General features: G+C 58.0%; 1 protein-coding gene across 7 annotated transcripts in view; it reads right to left on the minus strand.

Moving 5' to 3' along the window:
- Positions 1–206: 206 nt before the first annotated feature.
- NGEF (neuronal guanine nucleotide exchange factor) overlaps positions 207–14,774 on the minus strand; it is a 128,240-nt gene continuing 113,672 nt past the window's right edge. For 6 of the 7 annotated variants that reach the window (XM_070786897.1, XM_070786895.1, XM_070786898.1 and 3 more), the window contains 9 exons: positions 13,494–13,646; positions 11,646–11,775; positions 9,665–9,739; positions 5,938–6,027; positions 4,729–4,892; positions 4,173–4,328; positions 3,339–3,418; positions 2,472–2,576; positions 207–1,228 (listed from right to left, as the gene is read on the minus strand). In XM_070786897.1, the coding sequence (XP_070642998.1) occupies positions 1,038–1,228; positions 2,472–2,576; positions 3,339–3,418; positions 4,173–4,328; positions 4,729–4,892; positions 5,938–6,027; positions 9,665–9,739; positions 11,646–11,775; positions 13,494–13,646 (1,144 nt within the window). In that variant the 3' untranslated portion in view covers positions 207–1,037. Of the gene's footprint in view, positions 1,229–2,471; positions 2,577–2,717; positions 2,986–3,338; positions 3,419–4,172; positions 4,329–4,728; positions 4,893–5,937; positions 6,028–9,664; positions 9,740–11,645; positions 11,776–13,493; positions 13,647–14,774 lie in introns of those variants that run through there. The other variant, XM_070786900.1, reaches the window with a different exon arrangement.

Here is a 14,774-nt window from a genome sequence, read left to right on the forward strand (position 1 = left end):
GGAGTCCCTCACAAGTGGAGGTCCAGACCCACTTCCATCCTGAGGCCCCATCCTGGCTGCTTCCTCCTCCACGGGAAGCCACCTCAGCTGTCTCCTGGGACAGGCCGCCTCCACGGCCGGGAAGAGGGCTCTTCTGTCCCTGCCCAGACCCAAGCACTGCATTCCTGTGTGCACCAGGGAAATAAAAAAAGGAGACCTTCCTCTCCTTGATTTTATACATGATGCTTCTTTTAATGCAGCCAAAAATGATATTTGCTTTTCTCGGAACCATAACCCGTACAGGATGCAGTGGCCAAGTCATTCCTTTGTGACACCAGGGCTCCTGAAGGGGCAGGTAACAAGTTATATCCAGCCGGTCAGGGAGCCAAAGGCGGCGTGGGCCCTCAGCCAAGCTCTGGCAGGCCTGCCGTGAGGCAGAGGCCAGCCGTGCAGCCAGAGGCGGGTGGAGGCTCGGGGGCAGAGGCGGACAGAGGCGGATAGTCTCCTGGTCCTCTGAACGGAGACCAAGGGCCGCTCATCAAGCGCATCAGGCCAGGGTGGTCCACGTGTGCGCCTGGCCGAGTCTGACAGCTTCCGGGGGGAGAGGACACGTGCAGGGAGTCGTGACACCTTCACCTTCACACTTGCCCTGGGCCCAGGGGCGCCCCAGGGTCTGGGGCCTCTCAGTACCAGGGGCGGGCCCTGGAGCCTGCCCATTGTCTGCCTTCCAAGAGACAGAAGAAGAGGTGGTATAATACTGTTTAAAATACACTTTCTCATCTACAAATGCAGCAGAGGGATGTGGGCACCCTCTCTCCAGTGGGTGAGCGAGGGGCCAGGACACATGAGCACGAACCACGTGGCAGGGAGGGGGTGGGGCGACTCGGCAAAGACCACCCCACCCAGGTCAGGTCACACCCTGCTGCCTGGGGAGCGGGGCCTTCCCCCAGAACTCCTCCACTGTCCGCTGGGGTCTGCCTGCCAGGCCTCGTTCCTGCCTACATCCCTCCACCAGGCAGGGGGTGGGGGGGGTGTGTGTGTGGGGGTGCGGTCAGGGGTCATTGCCGATTCCGGCTGCCCAGCTTCCTGCGGTCCTTATTCTGGCTGCGCTGAGGGTCGTCCATCTTGTGGACACGGAAACACTCCTTGAGGTTCTGGGACCGGATCTTGGGGTTCAAGATCTCCTCGGTCATATTGCTGGGGAACCAGCCTCGCTCCTGGTCATGCAGACGCTCGCCAAAGATCCAGCCTGGGAGGGAGGGGAGACAGCAGGTCACAAGCTCTCTCCAAGTGGCCTGGGCTGGGCCTCCCTCCGGTGCGTGGGGAGCAAGCGGAAGGGAGACTCGGGAGTCCGTCCAGCTTTCCCAGGGGCCCCCTGCCCTCACACTCACTGATGGAAATGCTCAGACCGGGTGTATCCCCCAGAAGCTGGGGGGAGGGGTGCAGCCCTCCTGGGGAGCTCGGTGCCTGTGCACAGGGAGGTGGAGGAACCCTCCGCACCCTGTGCCATCGTGGTCCCATGCGTATTGACTCCAGGACCCATTCCCAAGCCCTCAACAATCTCAGACTGCCCCACCTGTGGCCAGGAGACCCCAAGGGCCACCCCCAAAAGCGAGAGGCATTGAGGGGCTGGTGGGATGGCAGCTGGCCCAGGACGCCACCGTCACCCTCTTGTTGGGCAGCCCTTCCCTGAGCCTCAGACTCCTGAGAGCTGGGTGGTCAGCTGACCGTGGCCAGGTCACGAACCAGCCAAGTGCCCTGACTCTCTGCTCCACCCACCCCTGCATCACGGCGTCCTGGTGGTGGGGGGGCGGGGGACGGGGTGCTGTGGCCCAAACTGCAGACCCCGCCGACAGGTCCTTGGGCAGGGCTGAGGCCTGGGGTCGGTGGGGCTGGAGCATGTCTTCTGCAGGCCACTAGGAGGGGTGGCAGGCTGTTTATATTCTGGGGATGGGGGGAGAGGGCAGGAACCACAGCTCGCCCAGCGCTGGGTGAGCCCCTAGGATTTGTGGTGGTGGCCATGGTCTTCCCCGGAGGTCACCAGCCTGTGCCCTTCCAGCCAGGACCTCAAAAAAAGGGGAGGAACTGGGGTGGGGAGACATGCAGTGTGCACTTTGGGGATTTAGATTAGGAACAACTGATGTAGAAATAAGGGGTCCGTTTTCCAGGAGGGGGTAGCCAACTTCTGGCGCTGGTGTCAACAGCAGGAGTGGGCAGGAGCCCCAGGGGGTGGCTTCCTGGCCCACGTGGGACCATAGGCCTGGTGTTCACAGGCTCATCTGGAAGCTTGCTGCAAATACAGGTCCGGGTCGGGGCGTTCCTGGTCTTCATCCCTCCCACCATAATGGGGAGGCTGATGCCAGGGCCGGACGAGGAGAAAGGGCACTGGGTGGGCGCAGGGAGCACACGGGGAGAGGCACCCCCCTACCCCGGGGCCCCGTGGGGTGGGCGCAGGGAGCCCTGCGGGCAGAGGCGCCAGCCCCGGGCCTCACCGTCCTCTGTCTTGTCCAGGATGTTGAGGATGTCGGCCAGCTCCAGCGTCAGCTCATCCGGCTGCTGGGCCACATACGGGTGCACACACTGGACCTGGGGGCAGTCTGAAGGGAGGAAGGGGTGGCCCGTCCTCATCACGTGGCACCTGCCCTGGCTGGGCACCCGCAGAACCCGGCCCCCAGCAGTTATCAGGGACACGCCCCCCCACCCCCACCCCTCCACCCCCACCCAACCCCATCCAGGAGACAGGGTGGACCAGCAGCTGCTGGAAAAGGGCTCATTGGAGGGAGGGGTGGGCGTGGCTCCAAAATAAAGTCAAAACAGCCGGGAGTTCTGAACAAGTCATAGCTGGTGCAGGGATGAACAGGCTGCCAGTGTGGGGGGAGGGGCGGGGAGGGCTCTTATTTAGCCTTTGAAGGAGGCTCCTCGGTCCTGGGCTGGGTCCTGGGAGCGGCCTAGGGACGTCCGTTCAGGACTCGGTGAACATGGTCAGGATGGCGCTTGAGCCCTTTCCTATTTTGGAACGTTTTCAGACGATCAGGCGCCCCTGAGAACACTGGCGTTTGCCTCCTGGGCCCAAATCCCTTCGGTGTCCTTGCAGCACCGGTCACTTAAGACCTGCTGACTTTTATGTCTTCATTAACCGTGGAAACGTTTGCAAAGCTCAGGCACACCGTGTCCTCCGTGGGGTACCGAGCTTGCATCAGGGTGCGAAGGACCTCTGGGCAGTTGAAGCAGCCTTCCAGAGGCCTCAAAGGCCCTTTAGGTGGAGTGCAGAGGCCCCTGTCCGAGGCTGACCTGCAGAGTCCTCCCTGACCATCATCTGCCCCACCTGGCGGGTACCCCCTCCCCAGTGGGCCGCTTACCGAGCAGCCGGGACGTGAAGGAAACGAACTTAGTTCTTCGGTTGGGGGCCAGCGAGGTCATCCAGCGCTTCATCTCGCTCCTGGGTCAGGAAGAGAGCAGATGCTGCCAACACAGAGCGTCAGCACCCACCCGAGGGGAACTGCAATGCCAGGCACCCGGCAGGCTGGCCCTGGGGTCCCGAGCTTGGCACCAGGGAGCAGGCCAGGCGGAGCCCTGCAGAACCTCCCTGGGGGCATCTTTCAAGTCAGTGGGTGAGGGTGTGTGAGCCCACGACACCCAACGTTCACCTAGAGGTGAGCCCTGGGTGGCCAGTTGCCCTAAGCCACAATCGTGGACTCGGAGAGGTTGACGCCACCCCGTCCCCCCGAGGCAGTCAGAACTGGGCTTGATGTGCTGGGTGACACCTGTGAGTTCTGGGGTGTGGGGGGCTGGGCACCAGGCGTCCCAGCTCCAGGGCTCACAGAGCATCGCCCCGCGTGGACCTGGCCATCGTTCTCAGAGCCCTGGGGGTGCAGGGGAGACAGCCTGGCTGCTCAAGGGTGGTAGGTGGGCCCGAGACTGCCCAGCAGCGGCAATTCACTGGTTGGCCTGGCCCAAGGGCTCTACAACAGCTCATCAGAGTCTGAGGCCCAAGGGAACACACACACACACACACACACACACACACACGCACGCACACACACGCACACACACACACACACAGCCAGCAACGCACTCACCCCCAACCCCGACACACAGGATGGAAATCCTCTGGACAAGGCCTGGGGGAGGAAACACGGGAGCTGGGCGGACAGTGAGCCCCAGGAAAGGGGACGGCCGCCCTGGGCACTCACTGAGAGGACGCCTTCAGCATGTAAGTGGCCTCCCGATCGTCTGAGTTCTCGAGCAGCCGTAGGATGAAGACGTTGGCCAGCGTCTGGCCCTGGTCCTCCAGTTCCTCCGCGCGCAGCAGGCCTCGCGGGGCCGAGTCAAACACCTGGTACTTGTCTCTGGGGACCCAGGTGGCAGGAGGGGCTTGTTGGTCCCCAGGACGCTTGGATTCCCAGGAGACCTCCCACCCCAGCCCTGGCCAGCGGGACCAGCCCCACTGCGGCTGCTCCTCACCGCCTTCGGAAGCTCCCCACCTGACGCCTGTCCACCTCACCCCCAGCCCCCCACCCGCCCCCACCCCTGGCGTGGACGGTGGACAAGGGGTCTGCACCCCTGACACAGGAGCTGCTGGGCACACCCCGGGCAGCAGGCACTGAGCTGCAATACTTAGGAGAACCACCCGCAGTTGGCAGGAGGGAAAAACCAGCGAAGCCCAGGGGTTTAAATAAACTTGCCCGAAGGCCCAGGGCACTGCCCCCAGGCCCCGGTGACTCCCCGCCCCTCCCGCCTGCCGCTCACCCTGGAATCTGCCGGCAAATCACCAGCAGGTCGTTGAAGAGAAAGAGGTAAATCTCCCGGAAGAGTTTCTTGGTCCGCAGGGTCCGCGAGGTCTTGGGGCCGGACATCTGCTGCAGCTCGCCCTGCTTCAGCAGCCAGCGGGAGTGTGAGATGATGGGCACCGACTGGGGGGCGGGGGGGGGGCATGTCAGGGGAGGCTGTGCCCTCCGCACCCTGCCCCAGCTCCCCTGGTACTCCGACTGGAGCGGTAACTGTGGTAACGGGTGTTGGGGACCACACTGGGCCCAGGACACGGGCACTGGTGGGAGGGATGGGTGGGTGCTGGGCACACGTGGGAAGGGTGTGTTTGTGTGTGTGTGTGTGTGTGCGCCTGAGTGGGCAGCTGTGTACTTGTCTGTTGTTTGTGTGTCCTCGTGTGCGTCTATGTATACGTGCTTGTGTCCAAGTGTGTCTGTGTGTCCTGTATGCGTCTGTACTCACGGGGGTGTGTGTGTACATGTGGGTGCCTGTGTGTGCTATCATGCCTCACCAGGCTCAGCCTGAGTGATGCAGAATCAAAGGAGGGTTCAAGTTCTAAGGGGAGAGGGGAGAACTGGGACCCCAGGGCTAGGAGGCCGGGCCTGCATTCCCCCACTCCACGGCTCTGGGGCGATTACTCGGCACTCAGCACTCAGCCCTCAGCCAGCAAGTGGAGCTACGTGAGGCCTCCCCACCACCCCGAGGTCTGCATCTTCAACTGAGGCTCGGCACCCAAAGAACCAGCGTGACCCCACAGACCCTCGGTGGGCACCATGCCCTTCTGCCCACGTCACCAGAAACCCTGGGAGCCCTTAGGGTCACTGGTGCCTGAAGCTTTACACAAAATTGGGGAAGAAGGTGGGTAACTTCCACCTGATTTTCAAATCGCCCAGGATTAAGAACCCCTGGACTGGTTCATGTCCTGTTCTTCTTTCAAGCTGACTGTTCAAGGTCACGCAGCCGGTAACTGAGAGCAGGCCGCTTCTGGGTCCCTGCACTGCCCCACAAGAAAACAGTCTAGGCCAGTGCGATGGCCTGGTGATGGGGGCAGGGGAGGGCCCTCCGCTAGGGGGTCAGGGAGGGCCTCAGTGGGGGTGGCACCATGCTGAGACCCAAGCATGGCCATTCAGCGGGCCTGGCCAGTGGCCTGCGCCCCAGGCCGGCGGGCGGGGCCGGGGACGCGTGGTTGACCTTGATCTTGAACTCCATCTTCTTCTGGATGCTGATCATCTGCTCCGTGCGGCTCATCTTCCTGACGCCCTCGTTGCATGCTTTCACCACCTGGAACAGGAAGGCAGACACATCAGGCCACACGCAGCCAGCGGTCTCTGGCCACGTCCTTCGGGCACTCTGTCCACAGCTGAGACACTGACTGGCCAGTCTCAGTGGGGTCTCAGTTCCAGTGGAGAAAGCTGGGGCCTTGTCCTTGGCGGGACGCGGACTCCAGAGAACACAGAAAGCAATGCTGACCCCTTGCATCACCTAAGAGAACGGTTTTCAGCAGGATGTCCTGTCTCATCTGTCAGCCTGGAAATGCCTGAGGCCTGGGATTCGGGCTCTGTCACGTGCTGCAAGGGGAGCATAGGTCCCCCCAAGCTTCCTGGGAGGCCACCCGGGTACCAAGAGGCCAAATGAAAGCAGATTTTCTGCGACCTTGTTCCAAGGACTCGATATCCGCTCCGGATCACAGGTGTTGAGAACAGGGCCTGGCGCTCAGCATGCAGAAAGGAAGACAGCGCCCAGAGGTGCGTGTATGGGGTATCCCCTGCAGTGGTTGGAACGAGGAAAGCTGTCCTCAACCTAAATGTCTGCCGATGAGGCAACTGGGATTGATTAGTGCTTGTAAAGCCACATAACCCTGTATTCTGAAGTCATGAAAAAAAGCTCAAGAGAATGTGTTAGTCACTTAAGTCGTGTCCGACTCTTTGCAACTGCAAGGACTGTAGCCCACCAGGCTCCTCTGTCCATGGGATTCTCCAGGCAAGAATGTTGGAATGGGTAGCCATTCCCTTCTCCAGGGGATCTTTCCGACCCAGAGATCAAACCAGGGTCTCTCTCACTGGCTGGCGGATTCTTTACCGCTGAGCCACCAGGGACACCCACGAGCGCCGAAATGGAGGGCAAAGCCAGCTTGTAAGCCACAAGCCCCTTTTGCAGGGAATACAACCGTGTGTGCAGGCCTCCATCTGGAAGGGTGGGCTCCAGCGTGCTGGCAGTGGGTGTGGGAGAACTGCGGATCCTTGCCGCCTTTCTGCTTATGAACAGTGTGTGAATCCGTATTCACCGTTTTTATAAATTAGGGGAAAAAACCCCACCTTTATAAAAAATGATAATAAGAAGCAAGAGTATACCTTTCATTACAAGGAAATAAAAAGGGAGAGGAAGGCAAAAAACAACTTGAAAACAGAGAACACTTGTGGGTGCCCCGAGACCGCTTGGGGCCCCGTGGGAGCTGCGATGGAGCTCCCGTCTGACCAGCTGAGTGTGACCAGGTGTGGCAGAGGGCCTGGGCAGAGGCAGCCAGGCTGGCAGGCAACTGGCCCTCCCTGACCAGCCCGCTCAAGGCGCCGGCCTTTCCTCAACTAGGCTGGCAGGGAAGTGCCATTTCCCCCAGTATTCAAAGGGTATAGTTGCCAGAGGGATTTCGCGGCCACCTGGCCTGGAGTGAACGACAGAAGGAGAGACCTGGGGAGAAATGACTGCATTCAGTTACAAAGTCCTCGTGGCTCAAAGTGAGAGGGTAACAGGCAGGGAGCCCAGGGGTCTCCAAACGGAGGAAACAGGCTGCAAGAGTCAGACATTTTTTTCTCTCTCCCTTAAGCGGCAGGAAGAAACAAAACTACATGTGTCAGATTTTTTTCCTCCCCTATACAAAATTAAAAGGAGGTTTCTCTTAAAGTTCTGTGTTGCCATGACGACACCTGGTTCTACCTGAACTTCTCTCAAGCTTTGAGCTAACCAATGTGGTTTTCTTACTGCTACTGCTAAGTCGCTTCAGTCGTGTCCAACTCTGTGTGACCCCATAGACAGCAGCCCACCAGGCTCCCCCATCCCTGGGATTCTCCAGGCAAGAACACTGGAGTGGGTTGCCATTTTCTTTTCCAAAGCATGAAAGTGAAAAGTGAAAGTGAAGTCACTCAGTCGTGCCCAACTCTTAGCGACCCCATGGACTGCAGCCTACCAGGCTCCTCCATCCATGGGGTTTTCCAGGCAAGAGTACTGGAGTGGGGTGCCATTGCCTTCTCCGTTTCTTAAGCTATGTTAATGAAACTATGTATTTGCTTTGGAATTTGCCTTTATTCAAAATGGTTCCACCTAAGATGAACTTTTTTTCTTTTCTCAAACCTTGGGCTGATAATGGCTCAATAAACCAGCATTCATATCAATTGTTTTATGGCCGAGGAATGACACACCCCATTCCATCCTATCTCAAAAATGCATATCGTGGGACAGAGGCCTGGTGAAACTGCCTCAGCTTTGAGGTGTCTCTCTTATCTGATTAATAGCTTTCTAACAGACAAAGTCCTGAATATTCATTGGAAGGACTGATGCTGAAGCTGAAACTCTAATACTTTGGCCACCTGATGTGAAGAGGTGACTCATTTGAAAGAACCCTGATGCTGGGAAAGATTGAAGGCGGGACGAGAAGGGGACAACAGAGGATGAGATGGCTGGATGGCATCACCGACTCGATGGACATGAGTTTGAATAAAATCCGGAAGTTGGTGATGGACAGGGAAGCCCGGTGTGCTGCAGTCCATGGGGTCACAAAGAGTAGAACACGACTGAGTGACTGAACTGAACTGAACCGACATAAAGCAGTTTGCTAAAAACTAGCAAGGGGGCACGCTTTCTGCTCCCTTCTGATGTCTATGTCAGAAGCTTTGTCTATCTCTTTTATACTTTAATAAAACTTTATCACACGAAAAGCTCTGATGATCAAGCCTCATCACTGGCCCCGGATTGAATTCATCTCCTCCGGAGGCCAAGAATCCCGGCGTCTTTCATGGCTCAGCAACAACCTTTCAGAAATGGCTCAGAACCACCACCCGACAGCTATGGAGGCTAGTCCTTTTACTGAGCTGCTGCCGCTGGTACGCTGAGTGGGAAAGAATTCTTAACACCAGGCGCTGTTACAGGGTCACCAGCACGACAGAGTGGCCTCCCACACAGATGCCAAGAGTGGGCTCGCAGCGCCAGTGGACACCAGGAGCAAACACACGTGGCGGCACTGTAAGACAAACGTTTTAAGACAAATCCTTGAACATCCGCCGACCCGTCCCGCCCAGCATGTGCTCTGCTGACAGCTTCCAGGAGGAAGCTCTTCTGGTCAAGGATCAAGAGCGGAGATGGTTTCTCTCCACTCTGGGGCAGCAAAGGCCCAACTTGGCAGGGCAGGCACATCTCCTGCAGCTCTAGGGCTGAGGGCTGGGAGAGAGGTGGGAATGGGAAAGGTGGGATGGAGGGGACTGCAGTAGGAAGCCCGGGACAGAGCTGCCCAGGGCCTAAGAAGAGCCAGAACTGTCCTCAGAACGTGGGCGGGGAGGGAAAAGCCGGAGCTTTTTTGACACTGGAAATGGGCAAGGATGAAGGCGAGGCCTCCGAGGGCCGTGATGGAAGCAGTGGTGTGGGTTGGCGGGAGAGGCCCACAACCATGTCTGTGGGTACAGGGCGCCCGCTGGGGGCCTGGTCCACCCCGCACGGCGGCAGCCTGTGGGGAGAAGGAAGCCCTCTGCCTGTGCAGGCCCCACCTGACATTTTTTGGACCCGGTGACTTTTCTGAATTGCCAGAGCAAATATGAAAGTGAATTTGCATCTTCCAAAGACAATACCAAGACAGGAGGGAGCAGGACAGGGAGGTGGGTCTAGAGGAGAAGACAGTTTACTGGGAAACGCGCAAGGAAGAAGCACGACTCACCAGCTCCAGTTCCTTGTGGGCGTCCAAGGCGGTGCCTTCGCGCTCAGACCTTTCCTCCACCCTCTTCAGGATGTTCTGGGCACAGGGAGAGTCCGCACTTGGTTTCATCGTGGATGGCCGTTCCTCCGCTCCCCCCCACCCCGCATGGTGCCCTCCCCGCTGGTCCCAGCAGCCTCACATGGCTGTGACACCCCCCACGAAGAGCGCAGACATGGGGCGAGAGAACCTTCCACCGACCCGGGGGCCAAGCATTGCACACAAGCCTTGCCTGGCTCTAAGGTGAGTCGAGGTCTCCCCCAGGACTAACTACGAGGGCCATGCCAGAGCCCCAATCTCCTTACAGCAGAGACCGAAGCAAAGGGACTGACCACGTGGAAGCAGGGAGGCGGGAAGGCAGGACCAGCAGCCTGGGGAGGGTCACTCAGGGTTGCCCGTCCCGAATCGAGCTCAACGTTTGCAGCAGCAAGAGTGGGCCTGTCATCTGAAGCTAAGTAGCAATGACCCGGAAGTTTTGTTCACTCTGGTTGTATTGAAAAAAAAAGTCTTTTTTCCAGTAGTTGGGTTGTTTTGAATTTCGCCTATAAATGGCAATTTTTGCATTGCTCTTCATATTTTACACGATTCCTGCCTCCCGGGTCTCCTCATGCACATAGTTTGGACCTGCTCTCACCCCATAGGAGGGTTGGGCACATCTCAGCACAGTCCACCCCCTCTCGCCCCCATCCAGGCTGTCCCACATGGTGGCTTCAGAACAAACATCTCCAGCTACCCACACAGTGTAGGATCACCCCCACCAGGTGGACACCAGGGTGATAGGTATGCTCTTCACTCTCTCCTGAGCTCCAGACCAGACCCACCTCGGGACATCCCTCAGCTGCAGGCCCCCAGCCCACTCTGTGTAGTCACCTGCCCGTCTCTGCCCGGCAACCAAGCCAGCGACACGCAGTCAGCTCTGGCACCGCCTTAACCCTCCCTTACCAAGTTGGGGGTGGCGCTCAGCAAACCGCTCCTTTAACCATCCCTAACCGCAAATCCATCTCCTAGTGGACAGTGTGGCTCAGGTCCACCTTGTCTCATTGGGATGAAACCTGGTTTATGCCACCTGGGTGCCAAGAGCACCCACCCTGACTTATCCCTTTGACTCTAAACTTGGATGTTCAACGGCTCAAAGTCCTCCCAATGGTCCAAAACCGAATGCTGACCTCCCCACCTCGGGAAACAGCATCATCAGTCCAGCTGCTCAAACCAAAGATTCCCCTTCCTTCCTTCTCCACGGTAGCAAGTGCAGGGCTCAGTTCACTGATGTCCCTCCAGGATGCCGCACCTCGATGCCGCCAGCCCGCCTTTCTCGAATCGCTCGTGAACTTTTGCTCCCACTTCCGCTCTTGCCCTCCTGCCTGGCACTCTCCACGCGGCAGCTGCTTTGAGCTCTTAACCAACGTCCACTAAAAGGAGTGACCCCCATCACAGGGGATAGAATCCAATGCCTCAGCTGGCCCCGCAGGCCCCTGACCAGCCTCTGCCCACATCGCCACACTCACTCCCATCACGTTCCCCAGCTCACGGCCGGCCGACCCGTCTGTGGACCTTTCTGCCCCAGGACCTCTGCCTGAAAGCAGTTCCCCGTCAGATGAATGGCTCCTCCCTGTCAGGCAAGTCTTCGCTTAAATGTCACTCATCTGAGAGCCCTTCCCGATCCCCACCCTGGGAGTGGGCCAGGCTGTCACCCCTATCATGTCACCCTGATTCACAGTCCTCAGCCATGGCCACTTCCTGGCTGTGTGTGTGTCTCTCTCTCCCCACCAGGATCTGGCTCTCCGGCAGCAGGGGCTGAGTCTCCCACTGCTTGGCACACAGGAGGAGCTTAATTAGGATTTGTGGAGCACATGGACTTCTCAGAAAGCCCGCAGAGACCTGGACTGACCAAAGGAAACAGGCGGCAGCTGAAGTCGGGGGTGGGTAGAGGGAGAGAGTCGGGTACCTGGACCAACAGCTTGAGGCGCGTGATCCTCTGGAAAGGCAGGATGAGGAAGGAGGAGAGGGGCAGCCCCCTGCACTTGGGGTCCAACTCCAGCTGCGCGATCAGCTCCCGGAAGGCTGCCTTCTCCTGGCTGGGCACACAGACGAGAGCGTCGGTGCATGCGTGTGTGCTGAGCTGCCTCAGCTGTGTCCAACTCTATGCGTACCCATGGACTGTAGCCCGCCAGGCTCCTCTGTTTGGGGATTCTCCAGGCAAGGATACTGGAGTGGGTTGCCATGCCCTCCTCCAGGGGATCTTCCCAACCCAGGGATGGAACCCGCATCTCTTATGTCTCCTGCGTTGGCAGGCAGGTTCTTTACCACTAGCACCACCTGGGAAGCCCTCTCTGGCTTGTAGGAGGCATGAGTTGGAGAGGCTTCCTCCCCATGCACAGCCTCGTAGGAACCAGACAGCCCACGGGCAGAGGATGCGTCCATGCATCTATTCTTTCTCTCTTTTTTTTCTCTGCAAAACAAACTGTTCGTGTACAAGTCAAATAACAATAGTGACTTCACATGCCCAGCCCATGAAAACTTAGCAAAATATGTTGTTGTGTGGGAAGGCAAGAACTCCTTGTATGGCCAAGACTATGAATCAGATGCATAATTCAACGATTTTCCCAGCAGGAAATGGTGGCAAGGTGAACCCACGTAGTGACAGGAGCAGGCGGCAGGCTGGAGACGGCTGCAGGGAGAACCTGGGCTGCTCCTGCCCGGCGGGGATGTCTCTTCTGCAGATGGGTTGGGCAGTGGAAACCACGGCTGGAGGGCAGATGCTGGCCCAGGACTGCCTGACATCAGGGACATGGCACTCAGCCCAGAGAGTCTGCTCTCACGGGCCACACCAGTGGATCCCGGGGCACTGCAATATCCAGAGTCCTCGCTTCCTGTGTGACTGTCTTCTCAATGCTTATCCTCAAAACTGGCATCCGGATTCCCTCACATCCCCACTGCAAACCCCAAATGTCAAACACCTAAATCCCCGAGGGCTCAACCTTTAAAACACCCCCAGTGAACTGCACTGATGAAAAGACCCAGCAAAGCATAAAGTCCAGAGTCACCACCTGGAGAGTCCTTTGGGGCCCGTTGAGTGTGCTAAGAACGTATCATCGTTTAAACTGTGGTCGAAACATGGCACAGAAAATGTGAAGAACTCAAAAGCAGCAAGTTGATGAAAAACTTCTCTCAACGGAAACCCCAAGGAAGTTTACAAAGTGGGCAGATTAGTAAAATTCAAGGGCTTTGGCTGGAGAGGGCTTCAAGGTGGTGCAGTGGTACAGAATCCACCTGCCAATGCAGGAGACGCTGGTTTGATCCCTGGGTTGGGAAGATCCCCTGGAGGAGGGCATGGCAACCCACTCCAGTATACTGGCCTGGAGAATCCCATGGACAGAGGAGCCTGGCGGGCTACAGTCCATAGAGTCACAAAGAGTCGGACATGACAGAGCACACACACAATCCAGATGCTGGAGAATCACCAAAAAGACTCCCTCCCCAATCCTTGCCTTTGTCTCTGATTCAAACCACTCTCCTGCTGTCCTGGGCCTCGACTGGTCCTCATGGCCTCAAGCTCCCTTTTCTAAACCTCGCAGAGCCCTGCGTGGCCATCTGGACACAGGTCCAGTGGGTGCTATGGCCAACTGTCCCGGGGTCACCATTTCCCTGGTGGCACCAAAAGCCCCAGCACGTGCCAGCCTTGGATGCCGTCCCGGGAAAGCAGAGGTCCAGGGACCACAGCTCAGGGCCAGCGTCGGAGGAGGGGGCTGCCCGTGCCGGCCTCTGCGATGATCCCGCCCCTGGCCACACTCACAGCAGCTGCTTATAGGTCCGCTCCTGGTAGGTCTGGTTGCTGACGTAGGTGATGTAGACGGAGAAGTGGTCAGCGGCGTAGCGGTACACGATGTCACACACGTCCGAGATGACGATGTTTTCCTCCATCCGGCGCTCCAGCTCCAACAGAAACCTGGCGGGAGGCGGCTGGGTTAGGGAAGCCGAGGGGAGACTGAGGACACGTCCTCGCCAAACCGACACGACAGGACAGGGTCCCAGCGAGGGGGCGTGTTCTATCACATCAAGGAATTACTTGTTCAGGTTTTCTGGTAGATGATAACATTAGGAACATTTGCTAAAGAGACCTCCTCCGTATGTGCGTACTGATGTGTTTATGAAGTGAGATGACGATGGGAATTAAGTTTGGAATGCTCCCGTGGGTGGCGGGGTTGGGGGGCGGATGGGGCCATGGGTGAATCGACATGCTGCAATGCGGGCTTGTTCTGCTGTTTCTACTTCTGCATGTTTGGGATATTCCATAATAACATAGAAACAAATACGTAAACAGATAGACACCCCTCCCGCAGCATGGGGGTGTGGTGGCAGAGGCCGAGGGGTCTCCAAGACGGCACTGGCCTCAGTCAGGTCTCGCCTCCCTGAGCCCATCTGGTGGGGGGACTGCCACAGGATCTGGGGCCTGCAAATAGGAAGGTGGGGTGTCCATGTGCAGGGGGACCCACTCCGGAGGGTCCACGGAGAGCCACATGGGGAGCAGGGGGCTGCTGCTGCCCAAGTGCTATTTCTCATCGGAACAGGGGCGGTTGGGTCTGCTGATAAAAGCTGAGTTTTAGCTGCAAACCTCCACAGAATAAGGTGCAAATGGTAAATGGATCTCTTATCCTAACAGAATGGCTGGAGCTCTTCTTTGCAATGATCAGTCAATAGATGTCTAACCCTCCTCCACTTAAGCACATCCCATCCTTCTCGAGCTAAAATCTAAGCACAGGTCCAATCACGACTTCCATGTAACTGTAGAGGAGAAAGTGTAACTCCAGGACTGCGCTCCGACTTGCCCTCAAGGGATCTTGGGCCCTGCGTGCACCAAGCCAGGGCCTGTGGCCTCAGGATAAAGAGCATGTCACCTGGACACCACTGTGTGCAGTGCAGGCGCAGGACACACGAGCACCTGCACCGATGGGAGGGACCCGCAGGCAGCAGTTCTGTCTGGAGGGACGCAACTGGCCTTGTTGCTGGGAGGGTGGCAGGTCTCTGGGTTTATGTATTTAGGTTTATCTTTTGCCTTTTCATCTTTTCATGTGAG

Source organism: Bos indicus, chromosome 3 (assembly GCF_029378745.1).
Source record: "Bos indicus isolate NIAB-ARS_2022 breed Sahiwal x Tharparkar chromosome 3, NIAB-ARS_B.indTharparkar_mat_pri_1.0, whole genome shotgun sequence".
Lineage (NCBI taxonomy): Eukaryota > Metazoa > Chordata > Mammalia > Artiodactyla > Bovidae > Bos > Bos indicus.